The 21,290-nt window shown below is 43.4% G+C and overlaps 1 protein-coding gene across 1 annotated transcript in view; it reads left to right on the forward strand.

Moving 5' to 3' along the window:
• Nucleotides 1-21,290, forward strand: part of SAE1 (SUMO1 activating enzyme subunit 1) — a 70,952-nt gene that overhangs the window by 14,123 nt on the left and 35,539 nt on the right. The window contains exons 3-6 of the mRNA XM_061173451.1: nt 3,956-4,129; nt 6,307-6,449; nt 7,709-7,808; nt 19,167-19,272. Coding sequence (XP_061029434.1) covers nt 3,956-4,129; nt 6,307-6,449; nt 7,709-7,808; nt 19,167-19,272 — 523 coding nt within the window. The remainder of the gene's footprint in view (nt 1-3,955; nt 4,130-6,306; nt 6,450-7,708; nt 7,809-19,166; nt 19,273-21,290) is intronic.

The following is a 21,290-nucleotide window of genomic DNA, read 5'->3' on the forward strand; positions in this document are numbered from 1 at the left end:
CTCAGGAGATCTTGATGGAGATGCTTCACAGGCATTACCTTGGGAAATGTTGGATCAGAGAGAATGTGTATGGACCACTTAATGTAGTGCCTGCATGTAATAAGCCTCCAATAGTTAATTATATGATAAAATGTTATTTAATTGATAATAGAACCATAGTGCCCAACTCCTATGTGGCTTTCTCTGACCTGTCTTTTCTCCAAAGTGAAAATAACTGCTTTGTCTACATTCTCATGCCTCAATGACATTTTGGTTTTCTTTTATGGAAAATTTCAAATATATACAGAAGTAGAATAATATTTGACACCCCACCTACTTGGCTTCTACAGATACCAATGTTTTGTTGATCTTTTTATTTATCTTTTCCCCTGTATTTTTTGGGACAGTTTTTTAAAGCAAATTCCAGAAATCATGTATTTTTTTAGTTAAAATATTTCGAAAATTGTGTTGTCACATGATATTATTTGTGTCTTTTTTTCCTTTTAGGCAATGAACAGGGGTCCTGTCGCATGCTAAGTAACTAGCACACACAGTGTGAGGTATAGGCTCTGTAGACAAAAGTAAATGTTAATGAAATTTTTAAAAGCTCACCTTGTTTGGAGTTTCAGGAGAAAATAATATCTAGAATTTTTGTTGTTTTAATTCTCCTGCAATACAAAGAGACACATAGGTTGGCTCACTTAATATCACAGTCACAAATTGATTTTTGACTTGAATTCAAAACTTTCTAAGGAAAGAAAATCCCTGCAAGCAAGCTGCCAGATAATTAACTGAACCCACCCAGCTTTGACATCCCCCCGCCCACCAGCCACAGTGCCCCCTAGTGGCAGGAACACCCCATCCAGGGGAAGAATTTGTTTGCCTTGTGTAGAGGGTAAGAGTGGAGACCCAAGGAAGGATGGTTCCAAAACCTGGAGGCCCTTGGTGTGGAAAAACGAAACCACAATGGGATGGTAGCTTCCTCATTTGGTTGGGTAATCTGAGACTGGGGATGAGAGAACACTGAGGGCGTGTGATGTGGTTCCCTCACTGCCTCAGCACTGGGATGAATGCCACCCAGAGTTGGAGTCAACCGTTGCCTCTTCAGTTTAAAGACTGATAGTGCCTTCTGCTTGCCTTCCGCTGTAAGGCCTGACTCCTCTGACTGGTTTTCAAAGCCTGACACAGTGGTTCTCAATCCCATCTGTGCTTTAGAATATTTGGGGAGTTATTTAAAAATAAAAGTTCTCCAGGTGAGTCTAAAAGTCAGGGAGGGTTGAGAACCACTGGCTTCATATAACCTGGTCCCAGTCAACTTACCCAGCCTGACTCCCATCTCATAAATTTCATAGTTCATGAACACTCTCTGGTGGTTCTGCCTTTTGTAGTTTGCTTGTGCTTTTGTCCCTGACTAGGAACGTCCCAGGAAGATGGGGCTGCATTATGCAGAAGCTTTGGAATCATGAAGGCTTGGGCTCAGATCACACCTTCTGAAGCTGGGAAAGGGAATTAACCTCACAGAGACTTAGCTTGTTCATCTATAAAATGAAGATGATAATTCCTGCCCCTTAGAGTTTTTCATTTCGTTTATGTCAGCAAGCATCCAAGAGCACCTGCTGCCTACCCTGAAGTAGTCTAGGTACTAGTGATAGAAAAATGCACAAGATTTGCTTCCCATCCTCAATTTTTTTCCAGAAACCAGAGCAGGCTACCTGACTCAGGTTGTGGCATGGGGACATGAGAGAGACTTCCTGGAGTGCTGAGCTGAGTCTTAAAAAACAAGCAGAGTTTTTTCAGGGTTTGAGGAGCTGTGTTTTAGGCAGGGGACATTAGCACAAGACAGCATGGTAGAAATCGAATATAACAGTTTGGTGTTTTTAGAGTGTGAAGCCCGCGGTGCGGGGACGTTGCAGATTGCAGGTGAGGTCCAAGTCACAAAGGGCCAGCTGGTAAGCTCTGCTGTAAACTTACTTAATTCTCTAGGTGGTGAGGAGTCATTGAAGAGTTTCAGATGGGCGAGGGGTGACTTCAGCTTTGGGCTTTCTGTAGATCACTAATACTGTGTAGACTGTGGTTGGCACAAGATATGGGGCAGAAGACTACTTAGAAGGCTGCTTTAATAGTTTAGGTGAGAGATGAAAAGGGTCTGCGGAATGACAGTGGGGACAGAGATGGCGAGAAGCACCGAGAGGTGAGAGATGCTTCGGTGGTATAGTCAGTGGGATTCTATATGGGAAAGCAAGGAGGAAGTACAACAGCTGACACTTACTGTAAGTGCTGGACGCTTTTCTAGGAGCTGTAGTTGTAGTATCTCATTTAGGCCTCAAAATAACTCTGAGATGTAGGGATTATCATTCCTGTTTTACACATAAGAAAACGGAGGAAAAGGAAGTGAAGTATTGGCCCGCCCAAGGTCACAGCAGTTAGTGGTACCACCAGGACCCAGGCAGTCCGACTCCTGGCAGAGGCCATGCGCTTAGCCACGTCACCTGGTGGCTGCTATCAAGGAAATGTAGAGGATAGGAAGACCAGGTTTCTGGCTCTGGTGACTGGATGCGTCAGAGATGTCTCTGTTTGTTAACAGAGACAACAAACATAGGCATCGGATTATGATTGGCCCATGGGATCTCCAGGGGGAACTTTCTGGTGGGCAGTTTAATATAAGACTCAGATGGATCAGGAAGCAATCTGTACCAGTAAGAGCAATTTGAGAAATAACAGCGGATTTTGGTAGAAACTATAAGGCATGAAGTTGGTTTATGGAGCTATATAGAGTGAAAAGATGAATGATTCCGAGGTAGAATCCTGAGAACAGCTGCACCTAAGAGGGCCCATACAGAAACTGGAATGTCCAGCGGGGGAGAAGGAGAGCTGGGAGCTGTGAGGCCAAGGAGTGGGGCACAGGTAGTACTGACTCCCCTGGTGGAGTGATTAGTAGTGCATCACTTTTAGTAACGTCCTCATTTTACATGTGATTCCCTCATACTCACTCAAGGTCACACATTTAGGTGGTTGAGCCAGGATTCAAATCACAGCTGTGAATCCAACCTGAATTATCCCAGAGCATGGCTTTTAACCACCATGATGTACTATCTCTCTGTGTGTGCTGAGATCCCTGGGATGGGATGGGATGGGTCAAGCATACTGTTAGAGGGCTGGCCTTGAACGGGAGGAGGACCAGCTCATTTGCTTGGAGGAAAGATAGTGAGGGAGAGTGTATACTGTGGATAGTTGGCAGGAGAGGAGGATTCCTTCTGTTGAACCCAGTCTTGGTGAAGGTGGCGGGGTCACACATGGAGATTCATGATTAAATTAGATGTTTGATGTGTGAAGAAATGCATTTTGAACAGTGGACTCTGTAATCCTACTGGTGGCTGTCAGGTGATTATATTGTCTGTCTTTGAGGCGCTCTTCTGCTGACGTCCAGCCTTATGAGTGAAATCACCCCTCTGCTCCAGCCTCCGCTCAGCTGTCCTCCTTTCTGAGTTTTAATTGAATTTAAGAGTTCGTTTCAAACATTCTTAATTGTGTCTAATTTTTGTGTTGGTCTGATTTTAAACCACTTGTAGGCAGGGACTATATCCTTTAAATTACTTACTGTCTCTCTCTGATTACTTAGAATGGGGCACATGGTAGGGATTTGGTCAACTCTTAGCACTGATGATTATGTCATTTTGTTAGCAGTTAAGAATTTACTTAAGAAAGCATGGACTTCTTTTGTTTAGAGTGAATTTTCATTATAAACACAAGGGGGTGCTCTTTAACCATCAGTGCCCAGTTTAAAAAAAAAAAAAAGTTAAATGTCTGTTTTAAAGCCTCCGAAGGAAAGAGTATAAGGAGTCTGCATTGGGCAGATTCCTATAGGAACAGTAGTACTACAATTAGATGGTAGATATTTTAGTTATTCTTTAAAATAGAAAAGTTCATTTGTTTTTCCCCCCAAATTCAAGCATTTAAAAAAAAAAATTATTCCTAGGTATCTCCAGAAGACCCCGGAGCCCAGTTCCTGATCCGTACTGGGTCTGTTGGCCGAAACAGGGCCGAAGCCTCTTTGGAGCGCGCACAGAATCTCAACCCCATGGTGGATGTGAAGGTGGACACTGAGAATATAGAAAAGAAACCTGAGTCGTTTTTCACCCAATTTGATGCTGTAAGTTTCATAGAGAATGTAAAATCTGCTTCAGGAATTCAGCAAATTAAAGCACTAGTTGTATGTATACTAGGTACACTGGAGCATTAGAATCTCACATCTGAGCTTTTTCCCAAGTACGTTTTTAAGCTGTTCCATTCTTTAGTTTTAATATATTGCCCTAGTAGATTGAAGTCTTATGTTGCCTTAGTGTATATGCCTTATTAGTGTATTGCCTTAGTATGCTGAGTGTGTTGGTAGGCAGATCCAGTCTGTTGAATCTGCTCTAGCTGCTTGTGAGTTGCTGCCTTTTGGTTTCTTCTTTGGGCATATTTTTCCCAAGACCAGGTTTTATCATTGGTGTTTTGTCTTCCTTCCAGAATTTTTGCACAGAGCTTCTATTACATTTTATTGCAAATGTTTTCTTCTGAAAACTTAACAAGTTGGTGAATTTCTGTAGCAGAGTCTTTTTTTTGTTGTTAGAAATACCAAACTACAGCTTGTGTTTTGTCTTTAAAAAGAGCACACCTGATCTTGGTCTGTCTCTGTCTCTTTCTTGCACACAGCCACTTTGACCATGTTGCCATGGATAACTAGACAAAATCACTGTAGTCTTAAGCCAAACGAGGCATATCCAGCCTCATTTGATTTCACTGCCAAATCTTTGCAGAGGTGAAAGGATAAGTTAAATTCTGTTTCAGTGTCTGTAACCTTTCAGACATGGCTCCCTGTACCCTGGAAAAGCTTAACAAATGTTGGATAACCGTGCAATAGTCACAGACGATCTACTTGTTTTTTAAATGAAGGGCCCATTACGTGAGAGGTTAGAATTTGGGTTTGGTAGTTTTGTTTTTCACACTGTTGTATTTCATATGTGCATCTGTTCAAATGTGGGCTTGGAATGATGGATCATCTGTGCATTTTGTCCCTTAAAAATTTTTTTTTATTCTATTTTGTAAGTCCAGGTATTGGAACATTTTCCATTTGGACATAAGTCATCTCTTCATTTCTTTATCCGTAGTAACCACATTTGGTTTACTCTAGGTGTCCTTTGAACTTCTAGCAACTAGAAGCTTTGTTAGAACTGAAGCATGGGGCTGTTGCTTGTATAACGCATGTGCACAGGGCAGGCGTGACTTCCTCATATTTGAGTCACGTTTGACTGGTCTTCATAGGTTTTCACGCTCAGTTTTGACTGCAGGGCTCCATTCGGTCAGTTGATTGCATGTTCAGCTGCACCTGTCTTATCTTTTAGATTTGACTTTTCCTCGAGTGACTGCATCCTTTGAATGGCAGCAGAGACACACGTTGCTCTGTGAGCGTTATTTCAATATTCAGGCTGCCAGACAACAGCAAGAGGTTTATCAAATGAAAATCCTTCTCCAACTTTCTATGTTCAGAAGAAAACACGTGCAATTTAGAAGTTGTCTTCTTGCCCCTGATCACAAAGCTTCTCCCGAAAAGGTGTTCTGTGTTCTGTGCAGTAAAACTTAGTCATTTCTAATACCTCAACTTACTGGAACACAACTTAGAGGCCTCAGAGCAACATTGATAATTCCACTGAGTGAATCACCGTCTCATTGTCTAAGTCTGAATGGGAGGTCACTTGGGCTGTAACCTTTTCTTTTGTCTTTAAATTCAGATAAAGTTTCACATCGAAAACTGTGGAAAAATAATCTCAACAGGACTTGTTTATTTTCTTTATCTTAACATATCAGTCAAAAGAAGGGGGAAAAATGCCGTTGTATTTAAACGTGACCTTTGGGTAAATTTAAAAAACTGGTTTTGTTTCTTGCCGTAGCTTATTCAGATATTAATAGGTTTAATGATTTAGAAATAACTTCCTCTAAGTTATATTACTGTCTTTTCCTTTTCCTGAAAACTGTGAAATGTGGTTTATATATGTTCATGGTTTAGGGGAAACAAATTCATCGAGTGCCTTTTACTTAATAGCTAAACACGTTTCATTTTGGTTGCAGAAGGTGAAGTGACCGTCTCATGATTTACATTTTCTACACCCTGAAACCTGCAACTTTTCTTTTGTCTTCTAACCATAGCATCCAAAGAACCTGTTGTACCAGTTTGAAACTGGCTTTAGCCATGCCCAGAGAGACTATTCATTAAGGTGTATTTAGACATCAGGGCGGTGATTCACAGTCTGCACAACTCACATCCAGCCACTTTCTTTCTTTCTGCAGGTATGTCTGACTTGCTGCTCCAGGGATATCATAGTTAAAGTTGACCAGATCTGTCACAAAAATAGCATCAAGTTCTTTACAGGAGATGTTTTTGGCTACCACGGATACACGTTTGCCAATCTCGGAGAGCATGAATTTGTAGAGTAAGTCTGGGGAGAGGAGGAGAGAACATAAAGCCTTTTCAAAATGTAGTCCTATTTACTGGTAGGAAATGAACCATTTAAGGAAAGTATTTAACTATAATACTTAGAACTTTGGGAAACCAATTCATTAACAGCTTACTAAATATATAGATTGTGTGCTCAGAATTATAGGAGATGTGGCCCCTGCCTTCCAAATTGATGGTCTCCTCTAGAGCATGAGGAAAGCAGTTCTAAGGCGATCGAAACACACCATGTGGGTATCTGATCAGTTTGGACTTCAGGTGGTGAAGCCACACTTTCTATTCAGAGAGAACCTGCTCGGATTGTAAACATTTGTTCCCCAGCTGGGGCTTGCGTGTGTTCAGGTTGAGAGATGGTAAAATGAGTACTAGTTAGATGGGCAACTCTGTAGGCACGCTCAGCCAGAGTCTACCTTGGAAAAGCTCCAAGGTCTAGAGACTGCTCTGGTGGAACAAACAGACCTCCTCTCATTTTGAACATTGAGGTTACAGACCATGGTGATTCTCACATAATGAGACCTGCAGTGTTTTGAACTTGTAGCTTCTAGATGAAAGATGGCAGATGATACCAATACTGTAAAATTACAAGAGTTGGTTTTGGGGTTGTAACTTTGACCATCACCCTTGCCGATGAGAGGTAAAGAGAGACCCTGTGTGGTAGGTGAAGCCGCCTACCAAGAGTCAAGAACTGCTTTCTTTTGTTCAGCTTCTTAGGCAAGTCACTGAACTTTGTCCAGTCTGCAAGTTTCTTGCCTGTAAAGTCGAGATGGGGGAAGGACAAACATGTTCAAAATCTCTTGTATCTCTAATGTTTTATGGCTTTAAGAAAATCTAGTTCTTTGGGCACCTTATAAATGGATAAAGAAGTCACAGTAGAGAAAAGAAGGCCAGATTATTTTAATGTGAGCTCCCCATGGCAGAGAGGAGGAATTGAGTTCAGCTCTTTATTTCGTGATTCAGGTGGAACATTTACAAAGTTTATTGAGAGTATACTATGTGCTAGGCAGTGTGCTAACCAATTTGTTATTTCTCTTCTAATAATTCTTCAGGGATTATTATTCCCACATAGCAGGTAAGTGAGGCATCAGGTAATCAGTGGCCGGGCTGGGATTTGAGCCAGATCTATATGAGCTTTTGCTCTTAACCACCATCCTATTCAGTGAGCCACTGATGCTCTTTTTGTTCTCATGGCATGATTCATAGGGTAGAACTCGATTCCCTCCCCTTGTCACCCTCTAGGGAGAAAACCAAAGTTGCCAAAGTTAGTCAAGGAGTAGAAGATGGACCTGATACCAAGAGAGCCAAACTTGATTCATCTGAGACAACCATGGTCAAAAAGGTATGTGGAGGAGAGGGGTGGTGTCAAGGGTCAGAAGCCCTGGGGCCTTGTAGGCTACGGGCCATAACCATTGCCAGCAAGGGAAGCAAGCATGTAGTCCTGAAGGGGGGGAGTCTGGACAGACTAGGCCAGCGCTTGTCCCATTTAAAGGGGCAGCTGTGCTTGGTGCCAGTCGGCTGTTGCTGTGAGGAGAATGTGGACCTAGTGATGTCAGATGTGATTTTTCAAGAGAATGAGAAAGAAAGATTTTTTTTAATATGCTCTGTCCCAAACTGTTTAATACCGGCAACCTTTTTGCATGCTGTTTCCATCCACCCTGTAGAGACTAAAGAGAACATGCCTGCAAGACTTACCTGCTCTGTGGGCCACAGATTTGCACCTCTGGTGTATGGAGCAGCATCAGAAAGACTGTTTTTGAGCACAGGCCCTGACTCTTTTTTTTAACTTAGGTCACTTTTATTATTGCTACATCTATTTTTTTATTATTAATTTATTTATTTGGCTGAGTCAGGTCTTAGTTGTGGCATGCGGGATCTTTTGTTGCGGCGCACGGACTTCTCTCTAGTTGTGGCACGTGGGCTCTAGAGCGCAGGCTCAGTAGTTGAGGCGCGCGGGCTTAGTTGCCCCACAGCATGTGGGATCTTAGTTTCCCCACCAGGGATGGAACCACGTCCCCTGCATTGGAAGGCGGATTCTTAACCCCTGGACCACCAGGGAAGTCCCCACTCTTATACAAAAATTTTTTTTTTTTTCAGATTGATAGACAATTTAGTAAGGTCCTAAGTGGGCAGGGAGACAGTTTAAACTTGAATTGCTTAATTGCTTTTTTGCTTTTTTAAAATAAAGTTTTTGGTTTTTTCCCACCAAATAACCTTTTAAGAAGAAAGGCCTCAATGTTGACAAGTGTTATCAGATGTATATATATATATATATATACACACACATATATATATTTTAATGTAGTTTACGTTAGGGGCTTAGTCTCTACTAGGATTGGTGCTGTAATTCATTTTATAGAAAGAGGAGTGGGAAGGGAATCAGTAGACAGATGATGGTTTTGTAGCTAGCGTTGGAATTTGAGAAGGGAATTCATGCGATGGGGAAAAAAACAAGATGAAGTGGCCAGAATTGGTTTTGTTGAACCGAGAGGAAAGACATGGCCAAGCCCTTATTTACTCTTTGCTTTGTAGATCTAAATGTTGAGAAAGAAAAACAGCTGGTCAGGGCGTCGAGTTAAAACTGCTCTAAAGGGGGGATTCTAAGAGTGCAGAAACCACAAAAGAGACTGCAGAAAACCACAAAAGTGGAACTCTTTTAAGTTTCCAGCAAGGCTGCGTTGGAGATTTTCTTTTTCTTGCTCTTTATGTTTGTATTGGAATAGTTTGATGCTGTGAGTGTAATACAGAGGAATTATTAAGCCCTAATTTTAGTGTCTATTCACAGGACCATAATTATCCAGAGTGAACACTGGTGTTTTGGCCAAAACTTGGGTCTTTTTCTTTCTTCCTTTCTTTCTTTCTTTTTGAGGCCCAGTCAAGCTTTATCTGAATAGCTCCGTGAGTTTGGTGGGGGGAGATAAATTGTTAACTAAGGGAGGAGTACAAAAGCAGCTTTGTGGGTGCTGTCAATTTATAAATCACACCCTCTTACAAGTGTGACACTTGGCCTTGGTGTGAAGGGTTTTATGGCTTAAGGGCCTTCTCTGATTGAGGCAGGTCTTTCACATTCAAATGGAGAGAGCCCTAGCTTTGTTTGCCCTTCACAGCTGGAAGTTTCCTGGGAGTCAATTCTGATGGTGCCCACTGGGGCAGATCTGGAAACCTCTTTTGGGAGCCACTTTAGCTAGCTATGAGGAGAATGTGGGCAGCCCTGGCAGGCACTCGGCGGCCTTCGCGTACCATTCCTAGGGCTCTTCAGTCACACAGCTCTTTGTGCGGCCTCTTCCTACATGGGGCCCAATTTGAAGGTATCAAAATATTCCCCAGCTGACATTGTTAGTCAGCTGTTTCACTGGGACAATTCAGGCTTGGATTCCAACCCTGAGCCCTTAAGGTTCGGAGGCATTCAGTGCATTCCTGATGACAATCCCTGGGATTCCAAACCTTGTCTTTGTGCGGCCTCACCGCAAGCGCTGTGGAAGGACCGGGCTGAGCAGGGTCTGGGCCTTGGCTTTGCCACCTTGCAATAACACACCAACTCCATTTTGGCAGTGACTGCTCCACGATTTCGAAGTTTTCCTCCAATTCAAAAATCCCTTGATTTAGATTCTGCCCTTTCAACTAGTTGGGTTATGCTCAGCGTGCAGGATGGGGGTGGGGAAGCAACCACTTCCCGTTTCCTGTGAAAGGCTTCTGGTTAGGGTTCCCTTCCCCTCCCCCTTTTCCTTAGGTTCAACCCAGTGTTGTAAAGCCACTTTTGCTTCAAGGTACACATTGTGCTCCTAAATTAGAAACGTTAAAAAACAAAGAGGAAAAACAGAGCTTGTGGTTTTCACACCATCTAGGAAGACACTGGCTGGGCCTTTCTAACACCTGTGCCATCATGATAAATACGGCAGTGGGAAAATGCCCAGCCCAGAGATAGGCGTGCAGTAGTAGATTGTTTGCTTCCTTTGGTGCCCAGGAGAAGTGATGAGACAGATTTCGTCAGAAACAGGTCTTGGGCATAGACCTGATGTGGCCTCTAGTATGCAGTAGATAAAGGAGATTGCAGTGGTTTTGTGATGAGGAAGTGTCCGGAAAGGCTTCCCAGAGGAAGAATTGTTAGAGTTGGCATGTGAAGGACAGTCTGCCAAGCACCAAAGCCAGGACCGGCATCCAGTCACAGGAAATAGGGTCAAGAAAAAGCACAGCTGTCGAGACAGAGTGACTCTGGCTTCCCTCACTCCAAGCAGCGAGCCCTTTCTGTATCTGCGAGTTGCAAAATGCCTGCTGTGGACAAGGCACTGTATTGGGTGCAGGGAAGCAAATTAGCCCTCTTGTCTCCGTTTACAGCTGACACTAAAGCCAAGAGAAGTTAAGGAACCTGCCCAAGATCACACAGCAGTGTAAGAAGGAAGGAGTAGGTGGGGAGAGAGCATAGGCAGTGGCGAAGGGCGCAGGCGCACCTTACCACCCACAAGGTGAATCCCCTTGGAGTTTCTAGGATAACTTGAAGTTTTGTGAGGATGGTGGGATGAAATATGTGGAAATTGGGATCACTCCAGAAAACTTTGAGGATAAAAAGCCACCAATGTGCTCCCGTGCTGCTGCTCGTATTTCTTTATTGTTAGGGGGCTGCCGGATAGGAGTAGATAGATGCCTGGTGGTGGGTACTCTCCATAATAGCTCTTTAAAGGTTAAACATAAAGTCGGATTTGCTTCTGACATGCTAAGAAACTACAGATTTAATTTTACCACTGCTTCTGATGTAGTGGGTGACTAATTTGGGCACTGGTAATCCTTTTTTCATGAATTAGTTGTGAAATTCCACAGTTGAGGAGTGATTCATTATTTTGATTTCCCCCTTTCTGAGCAATTTGTTGACAACTCTCTCATCCTCCTCTCACCCCCATCCTTAAAGCAGCATTCCTGATGACTGACTAGTGTAGTTCCTCCTCTTTTCTGTGGCACGTTGATTTGTAACGCTGGTTACACCTCAGATTACTTGTCAGGGTCTCCCTCATTAGAGTTGAAGCTCCATACGGGCTGGGCAGTTCTGTTCGCTGCTCTGTTCCTGGTGCGGTGCCCCGCACACTTGTGTTCAGGAGATTTTTTTTTTTTTTTTTTTTTTTAAATTTATTTATTTATTTTTATTTTTGGCTGTGTTGGGTCTTTGCTTCTGTGCTAGGGCTTTCTCTAGTTGCGGCAAGCGGGGGCCACTCTTCATCGCGGTGCGCGGGCCTCTCACTATCGCGGCCTCTCTTGTTGCGGAGCACAGGCTCCAGACGCGCAGGCTCAGTAGTTGTGGCTCACGGGCCTAGTCGCTCCGCGGCATGTGGGATCTTCCCAGACCAGGGCTCGAACCCGTGTCCCCTGCATTGGCAGGCAGACTCTCAACCACTGCGCCACCAGGGAAGCCCAGGAGATTTTTTTTTTTAATAAATTTATCTACTTATTTTTGGCTGCCTTGGGTCTTCCTTGCTGCGCATGGGTTTCCTCTTGTTGCAGCGAGCGGGGGCTACTCTTTGTTGCGGTGCGTGGGCTTCTCATTGCAGTGGCTTCTCTTGTTGCGGAGCACGGGCTCTAGGCACGTGGGCTTCAGTAGTTGTGGCACGCAGGCTCAGTTGTGGCTCGCGGGCTCAGTAGCTGTGGGTTGCTCGCGGGCTCTAGAGCGCAGGCTCAGTAGCTGTGGTGCACAGGCTTAGTTGCTCCGCGGCATGTGGGATCTTCCCGGACCAGGGCTCGAACTCGTGTCCCCTGCATTGGCAGGTGGATTCTTAACCACTGCGCCACCAGGGAAGTCCCCAGGAAATGTTTGTTCAGTGTAGTTGTGGCTGTTCCAGCATCATAATGTGACCCAACTCTGGAGGAGATTATTGTCATTGCAAAAAGGATTTATTCAGTTAACTTTCCTAGTGATCAAATAAATGGATTAATGTTGTAATACATTAGTTCTCATAGTTTAGGTTATTTGAGCTGAGCTGAGAGAACAGACTTTTAAAGAAGAGAAGGTTCTTGGCTAGGAATATGTAGAAGTACGTCATTGGGTTGCCTAGACCAGAACCTGCAGGCCAGAGAGGTTCAAAACTAAATGGTCAGAGAATCACTTGGTTCGGGAGAGGGGAGCAGGCAGGGAGGTGCAGGGTGCAAATCGCAGAGAATTTGGTGGACTGCTGATAGTAGGTATTGCAGGTAGGACAGTTGTGGAGTGTGGGGTGGGTGCTGGTGGTGCCTTGTCTCACCCGAGAGAAGTTTCTTGGCTCTACGGATGAGGAAAAGGAGTCCCTCCCATCATCACAGCACAGTCTAGTCTTGTGTGTATGTGTGTGTGTGAGAGTGAGAGAGAGAGATATTCAATATACAAAAATCACGTGACATCAATGCAAGTTATGGAGCATAACGGTAAAACAAATACTATCCAACTTAAAAACCAAAACGTTCCCAGTACTGTTGTACCAATCTGGGTGTTCTTTCTCTGTCTTCTCAGGGCTGCTGGTACATTTGTGTGGATTTAATAAGGTATCCAGAAGGGGTGGATATAGCCCTGCTTGGCATGGTGTTTTGTCATGTGTTTGTAAATCTAAACAATGGAATAAAGCTTATTAGGTGGTGTTGTAGGTATAAATTAAAAATGAAATTGAGAACGATAGAGCTAACCACCATGTACCCACCACCCAGTTTAAAGCATAAGACATTACTGATGTGATCGAGGCCCCCTGGTTATCGCTCACCAGCATGAGTAACCACTGTCCTCAGTTGTGGTTCTTATTCTGGGCATTTCTTCTTACTGCACATGTTTGTTTTTCCAAGTAATATAGAATTGTTTGGTATGCTTTTTAACTTCTTAAAAATTGGTTTTGCATTTTATGTATGCTGCCATGTGCTTTTTAAGAGCAGCTTTATGTTTGTGAGGCCATCTGTGTTTGTGTGTGGTTCTGGGGCTTCGCTGTCCATTATGGTAGCCACCGGCCGCATGTGGCTATTTAAATTAAAATTAATGAAATTTAAATTAAATGAAAAATTCAGTTCTTCAGTCTCACCAGCCACATTTCACATGCTCAGTAACCACAAGCGGCTGGTGGCATCCATATTGCAAAGCACCAACATGCAGAATGTTCTTGTCATCATTGCAAGTTCTCTTGGATAGCAAGCACTGCAGTTTTTTTTGTTTGTTTGTTTTGTTTTTGTTTTGACCATAGAGTATTTGTTGTGTGAAAACATTACTATTTATTTATTCTCCTATTAATGGGCATTTAGGTATATAAGTTTTTGCTCTTACAAATTGTGCTGCAGTCATTGTGTGTGTGTGTGTTTGTGTGTGTGTGTGGGTAGATAATCTCTTTGGGTAAGTGTGTGATTTCTCTAGGATATAGGAGATTTAGGACGTGCACATCTTCAACTTTACCAGACCCCGAAAAATAACTCTCAAGTAGTTTCCTCAATTTACATTCCAAACCCAGCAGCATGTAACAGTAACATTTGGTAACTTCAGGCTCTTTTGCCACTCTGCAGAGTGTGAAAACTGTCTCGGGTTGTGGTTGTCAGTTGTTAAAATGCTTTTGAAAACTATAGTCTCCCATGAGTAGGTGTGGAAATTAGACCTAGAAATCTGTAGTTTGAAAGTTGTTTCAATTCTGATTTACATTCAGCTTTACATCCAGATCTGTATCACTTGTTATAGATGTTCAGCCTGATATAAAAAGTAAAGTAGGTTCACAAGTCCCAGGTGTGGAAAATACAGAAAAAGTTGAGAAAATGTGAACCCTGTTACCCAGTGATGTCAGTATTCTTTTTATGCATGTACATAATAAATTAGAGCACTAATTAATATATATGAGTACATGCAAGACATGTATAATGATCTAATGTAATATATGACATATATATGTATTGTCTTTTCCTTTTTTCACTCCATATATTTTCATAAGCACTCCTCAAATCTTTATGTCTACTTTGGAGAGCATGATTCTATTCTATTCTATTTATTTTTTTATTGACATATAGTTGGTGTACAATTGGAGAACATGATTTTAAATGGCTGTATGTGTCGGTCTTCCCCTTTTTGCCTTGCCGTGATCTATTGAGCCAGTTTCCTATTGCATAGAGGTTATTGCAGTCTCCCACTATTCTAAATGGCTCAGCACAACCCCTTAATTTGATAGCTGATAGACTGTGTGGAGAATTCATCTTTATATTTATTGTTGGGCTTTTCGGCAAATGAAAAGCAGGTAGGTCCTATCAGCTCAGGGGTATTTACTGAAAATCTAGTCCATTCAATGCTGTGCCTTTCACTGTGGTCCCTGCCTCAGGAAGCTGCTACCCACCTGAGGAGAGGGGATCAGTTAACGGTGTGAGGGAGCTTATTATTAGTCTTAACTAGACTCTCAGATTGAAATCCTCAAGGCCCAGAATCGTCAGGGGAGAAAATGGACAGTGGAGGGGAGTGGGTTAGGCATTCGAGGCAGAGGGATCCATGAGCCAAGGGCATGGAAGAGCGGGAGGGATGAGCAAGGTGTGAAAGTTACCTTCATTCAGGGGGGTGGTGGATGCTACTACCTGGCAGGCACTGCCGGCTGCTTCATCTGAAAGGCTCTTCATTCCCTGAAAGCACCGTCGAGCGGGTTTTTCTCTTTATAAACTCAATGCCAGTGAGGTCGGTAAGTCAAGCACCACCTTTTGCATCTGTGCTACTACAGATTAGGCAGCTTGGTTAAGTTTTGTTTTATTTTTAATAGTTATGAGCCATGATAGTAGATTTGGGGTACCTTGAACCAGAAAAGGGGGCGTTAATTGAAGGCAGGCTGGAGTAGCACAAGAAGCATGGAGTAGCTCCTGTGATCTGAGAAGGGGAAAGACCAGGGCAGCTGGGGAGCCTCGGAGGCAGCAGGAATTTGGCCTTTCTCTTTAGAGCTCTGACATTAATGTGTCTCCATTTCCAACTTTCATACTCTCGATTCCCAGGAGAAACAATCTGATGGGTCTGGCTTGGGTCATGTGTCCACCCCTGGCTTTGTCACCTGTGGCTGGAGGGCTGGTACACATTAAAGACAAGGCCACAGGGGGCCTCCTCCTCAGATACCAGGAAACTTCTCTAAAAGTTGACAGCCACAGACAGGCCCAAGAGAGGTTAATTCATTTGCCTAAGGTCACAAGTTAGTGGCAGAACTGAGTCTAATTCTGCCCTTAGAGTTGAGGAGGGAAAAGGGCCTCTATCCTTGGCCCTGGTGCTATAGAAGGTCCCACTCTGGCCTTCCTCCAGCTATTCCCCTCACAGGGTAAGGATCCCATGGGATGAAGGAGATGCATCTGCCTGGATCTTGTAGCCTTCCTCCAGTTCTAGACAACATTCTGGATACCTGGACCCCTGGAATCTCCTGCCCAGATAACCCCAGGCTACTTCCTGGGCTTTTGTGGGCTTCCTTCCCTGATCTGCCTCTGGAGTACAGACCTTGCCACAATGTCTGCATGCCTAGGCCTGAGGGGTGGATGTTTTGGGGGGGAAGGATGGGCAAAGCCTTTTGCAAAGTTAAGTGCAAAACCCCTTGCATTTTGGGTCAGAGCCAGAGCGAGGAAAGGGTGTGGGTACAGCCTTCCCAGGGTCTCTCGTTCTGGCACAGTACTCCCAAGGAGTGTGAGAATTCCAAATTTGAACCTGGTCTTCCAAGTGGTTATGAAGAAGGTTTATTTGTCAACGCAGGAGAATATAATATACTTAATAACTTATTAGTGTGATTTATAACTAAATATGTAGACATGGGTTTTCATTTGTACTCTTACCCTCGGGCCCTGAAAGTGTTAGAGGTGGGCCTGCCTGGGACTAAGACTTGTAAAAACAACTTTTTTTCCCTTCATTTGTCATATAATGGCCTAACGAATCGGTGGATTCTTAGCATTGGTCTTTGCCAGACAAACTACAAAAATTCTGAATTAAGGTCTTGGTTGTTTCTGAAACCTGGTTAAGACTGTTTTCTTATTGTGATGGCATTTCCAGACCATACTGCTGATGGCTTGATCTGCATTGTAAGACTTGCTAAGAAGGGTCTGGCAAGTCTGTATCAGGCACTAAATGTCACTCCGCTAACTACGTGACTTATCTGTTAAGGTCAAACAGACCCATTGACCAAAAGGTTTGAGGGCAATACAAACATCTTGTATGCTAGCTTTTACAATGGATCCAGACCCCAAAGGAGTGATTATGGGGAGGCAGAAAGCCACCTTGAAAACCACGACCGTTTTATCTTCACCAGCAATTTGAACTTTCATCTTTCAAATCCGTTATGATCTTCAGCAAGCTGCCTGGTAGCTGATAGATCTTGGTTCACTTAGCCTGCTAAATTGTACCTTTGTTGTCTTTTTTCTCTTTTATTTTTAAAATATCCGATGTGTGTGTGTGTGTGTGTGTGTGTGTGTGTGTGTGTGTAGAGAAGACAGGAAGAAAGACGCACAGCTCTGTAAGTTTGAAATTATTTATACACTTACACACATATACCATCTTAAACTTGGTAAAAGTAGCTAGTACTGACAAAAATTTGAGAGTAAGGTGCTACCACCTTACTCCCAAATATTTCAGTCTGTATTTTCTCAAACAAGGCATTCTCCTTAATCAGAAACCAACCATCAAAATCAGGAAATACACATGGGTACGTCGCTGCCATCTAATCCTCAGACCCCATTCAGGTTTTACTAGTTGTTCCAATCATGTCCTTAACAGCAAAAGGATCCAGTTCAGAATCATGTGTGCATCTAGATTTTCATGACACCTGAAGGTTGCAAGCCAGTTATTTTGTAAAATGTCCCTTAGTTTAGGTTCAACTGATGTTCCCTCGTGATTAGACTCTAGCTACACATCTTTGGCAAAAATATCACGACATGGATGCTTCTCATTGCATCCTGTGGTCTGGTGCATGGTTCTCACATGCCCCTTTACTGGTAATGTTAACTTTGATCATTTGAGTAAGATTGTTTGCCAGACTGCTCCTTTGAAAACAGTTTTTTTCCCTGTGTGACTAATAGGTATTCTGTGGAGGGGTATTTTGAAAATATGTAAATACCCCATTCCTATCAAACTTTATTAATTAGTTAATTTTAGGTCTGTGGACTAATGGATTATAGTTTACTTAAAGTAATATAATCTATTTTTATCCTCAAATTGTTTTAGTATATTTATCCTCAAATTTGACCAGTGGAAGCTTCTTTAAGCTGGTTCCTATTACCTCTTTATTTATTTATTTATTTATTTATTTATTTATTTATTTATTTATTTATGGCTGTGTTGGGTCTTCGTTTCTGTGCACGGGCTTTCTCCAGTTGCGGCGAGCGGGGGCCACTCTTCATCGCGGTGCGCGGGCCTCTCACTGTCGCGGCCTCTCCCATTGCGGAGCACAGGCTCCAGACGCGCAGGCTCAGTAGTTGTGGCTCACGGGCCTAGCCGCTCCGCGGCATGTGGGATCTTCCCGGACCGGGGTACGAACCCGTGTCCCCTGCATTGGCAGGCGGATTCCTAACCACTGCGCCACCAGGGAAGCCCTCCTATTACCTCTTGACATGGCCCATCATTCTTTGAAGACTTTCCTTGTTTCAGGCTCTTCTTGTGTTCCTGCTGCCCCAGTTTTGAAATCAGTCATATCTCCAAGGAGAAATGTTTCTCTTAGTGGTGATTAGAAACCAAAATCTGGGTGTTAGATGTGCTCATTGCTATCAGAGTATCATTGCTTTTAGACCTTCTCAGTGGACACAGCAGGTAAATATTTGTATGTGTACACATACACACACTTGCATCTACATTTATTTCTTTATCTGCCTATATATATAGAAAACGAGTTCATGCCAATAACTCTCACCACAGGCTTCATTCTACTTTTCTCCTTTTCCATATTTCTAATTCTCTTCTTCTCTGACAGTGAGAAACCTGGCTCCCCAGATTCTCAATGTAATTTCTTGTTGCATCAAGTCCTCGGATGTAATCAGCCTCCTGTTGCTGCCCTTTGGGGATGCCCTTCTTACCCTGCCCTGCTCTGTCCCCTCCAGCCAGGCCACCCAGCCCCTCCACACACACACTGTTTCCCTGCCCTTCCTCAGTCTCAGCAAATGGCTTTTGGACTTAATTGTTTAGGAAAGGGAAAGGAAAACCATTTTCTCATTCATATTTAGTTGTTTATATTTAAAAATATAACTGTCTCATGGCATTTTTTTGAGAAAATTTGATTTAGCTTAATAGGTTTCAACCATATTTCCTCCTACCACAGAGCTTTTGCAAATGCCATTTCCATTTCCACAGCCTGGAGGTTTCATTCCATCCCCTTTGCTTGTTTTTCTTGCTGTTATTTATGGATATTGTTGTTTGTTTCTGTTTACGAATACAAAGAAAATTTATTGAATATCTTTAGACACACATTCTTAGTCACTTATGAAGGTATTTCCGTGGCGTAAATACCACCAGAGTTCAAGAAAGAGCCAGAATGGAACTAGGTCTTTAGCTTTGCTCTGTCTTTCTTCAGTGCAGGGAGTACATATCATTGATTTCTGTGTCCCCAGTGCCCAGAGGAACACACAGTAAGTGCTCAATAAACATTTATTGGATCTGAGTGGGCCTCAGCTTCTTTTAATGAACAGTAAACCTTATAGAATGACATTTCTCCTAGAAATGGTGAAGAGTTACTGCCTTGTGATTTAAAGCCAACATATTTTATCCCTAAGCAGTTTTGTCTTTTTTCAACAGAAGGTGGTCTTCTGCTCCATCAAAGAAGCGCTGGAAGTGGACTGGAGCAGTGATAGAGCAAAGGCAGCTCTCAAGCGCACGACTCCGGATTACTTTCTCCTTCAAGGTGAGGGCTGGAAGCAGAGCTTCCCAGCGAGCCATCTGTGCTTTGATTTCTGCAAATGTGGCTGCCGAGGCCAGAAGGTTTCTTGAGGTTTGCCGTGCGTGGAGTTCCCCCTTAGCTGGTTCTCAGTGGCCACGTAGAACAACAGAGTGAATGGAGAGGAGGCCTATCACTGAGCTCTGGTTTCTTAACGAGTTTTGCTTTTTTTAGTATTTGTTGACGTGAACTGCCCTCTAAAGTTGAGCCTGAGATAACAGTGCCAGGAATCAAGCTCTTTTCATCACTGCTTTCCCTCTTCAGAGTTCTTCCTGGGCCTTAAAACCGATCTTCGTCTCCTGAAGTCTTTTCCCCACTCTCACCATCGCTGCTGGTGTTCGGGAAGCGTTAGCTACGTATTGGCTGCCGTCTCAGTGTTCTTGTGCCTGGCGCTTTTATTTTTTAATATTATTTTTATAATAATAATCATAAACATTAAGTGCTTACTAGCAAGAGCCATTGGGAGTTGATACTATTACTATCCCTACTTCACAGACAAGGAAACTGAGGCACAGAGAGATTAAGGTTGCTCGTGTTCTCACAGTAAGCCAAGTAAGTGTATAAATAACATCGGTTTGTTAATTAGTGTAAAAATAATCCATATTTGTTATAGAAAATACCAGAAAAAAAGCAAAAGAAGTCACCTTGACATTTTTGTACTTTTGGGGATGTGCTTCCCAGCTTTCCCCCCGCCCCCGCCCCCCGCCCTGTTGGCACATAGAAAGCCCTCAGTAAACAGCTATTAATTTGGAAAGGTTTGGGGTATAGCCTGAGCGTTTCTAACTGCTGCTTATAAAAGGAGTCAACCAGTATTTGAGTTTACCATAACCTGGGGGTTCTCAGCCAGGGGCAGCTTGTCCTCCAGGGAACACTGGCAGTGTCTGGAGACATTTTTGGTTGTTATGACTGGGGTGGGATGGGGAGAGGGCAGGGATGTTGTTTAATATCCTATGACACATGGCACAGGACAGCCCCCCCCATGACAAAGAGTTATCTGGCTGCCAGTGTCGATAGTGCTGAGGTTGAGAAACCCTGATCTAACCCTTTGCAGTTTCCAGAGTATTTTCTTGTCCATCTCATCATCACAGCTCCCTTATGAGGTGGACAAGGTGGGAGTTATCCCCAGTTCGGTTTCTTGGGATGAAGAGACAGAGTCCCAGAGAGGCTCATGTTTTGCCTGAGGACACAGAATGCAGATGGCAAAAGAGCAGCCCAGGTCTTTGAAGTCTAATTAATTAAATACTGTGAGAGGTACCAGGTAATGAAAGCATCCGGGCTCCATTCTCAGTGCTCTGTGGGTATTAGCTCGTTGGATCCTTACCACATTCACATGAAGTAGCTGCTGTACCCCCACTTATAGGCGTTTTAAAAGGTATAGATTGATGAAGACACAGGCGTGTGGCCACCCCTGCTCTCAGGAGCCCATCATTGAGATGGGGAGGCAAAACTAATGGCCTGGAGACAGTGTGGGGGAAAATGTTTATTGAATCCAGATAGATTCTGCTGACCATCACTATCAGAAGTTACAAGGGGCTGGGGAGCAGACAGGTCGTGAGGCAGAAGCAGGAGCTTTAATATTGTGACCCAGATGGCAGGCAGTGGTACACAGTTCAGAACTAGTGCTCTGGAATCAAAACAGACCTGCCTTTCAGTCCTGGCTCTGTCATTTTCTTAGGTGAGTGATGTTGAGCCACAGACTTAAATTCCCTGAGGCTCCCTCAGATTCCCCTCTGACCATGGGGGTGTTAATAGCGCTTGCCTCAGAGGGCTTTTGTGAGGCTTGCATGACACACACGCAAGGGGCTTAGCACACAGCAAGTCCTAGAGACCTAATCTAGTTATGTGCTTGGAGATGGGAGGTACTTCGCAACTGTGTAGTAGAATTTTAGGATTGACTCAATGTACCCATTTTTAAAAAATTTATTTATTTAAAAAAATTTTTTTGGCTGCGTTGGGTCTTCGTTGCTGCACGCGGGCTTTCTCTA

Source organism: Eubalaena glacialis, chromosome 18, assembly GCF_028564815.1.
Source record: "Eubalaena glacialis isolate mEubGla1 chromosome 18, mEubGla1.1.hap2.+ XY, whole genome shotgun sequence".
Lineage (NCBI taxonomy): Eukaryota > Metazoa > Chordata > Mammalia > Artiodactyla > Balaenidae > Eubalaena > Eubalaena glacialis.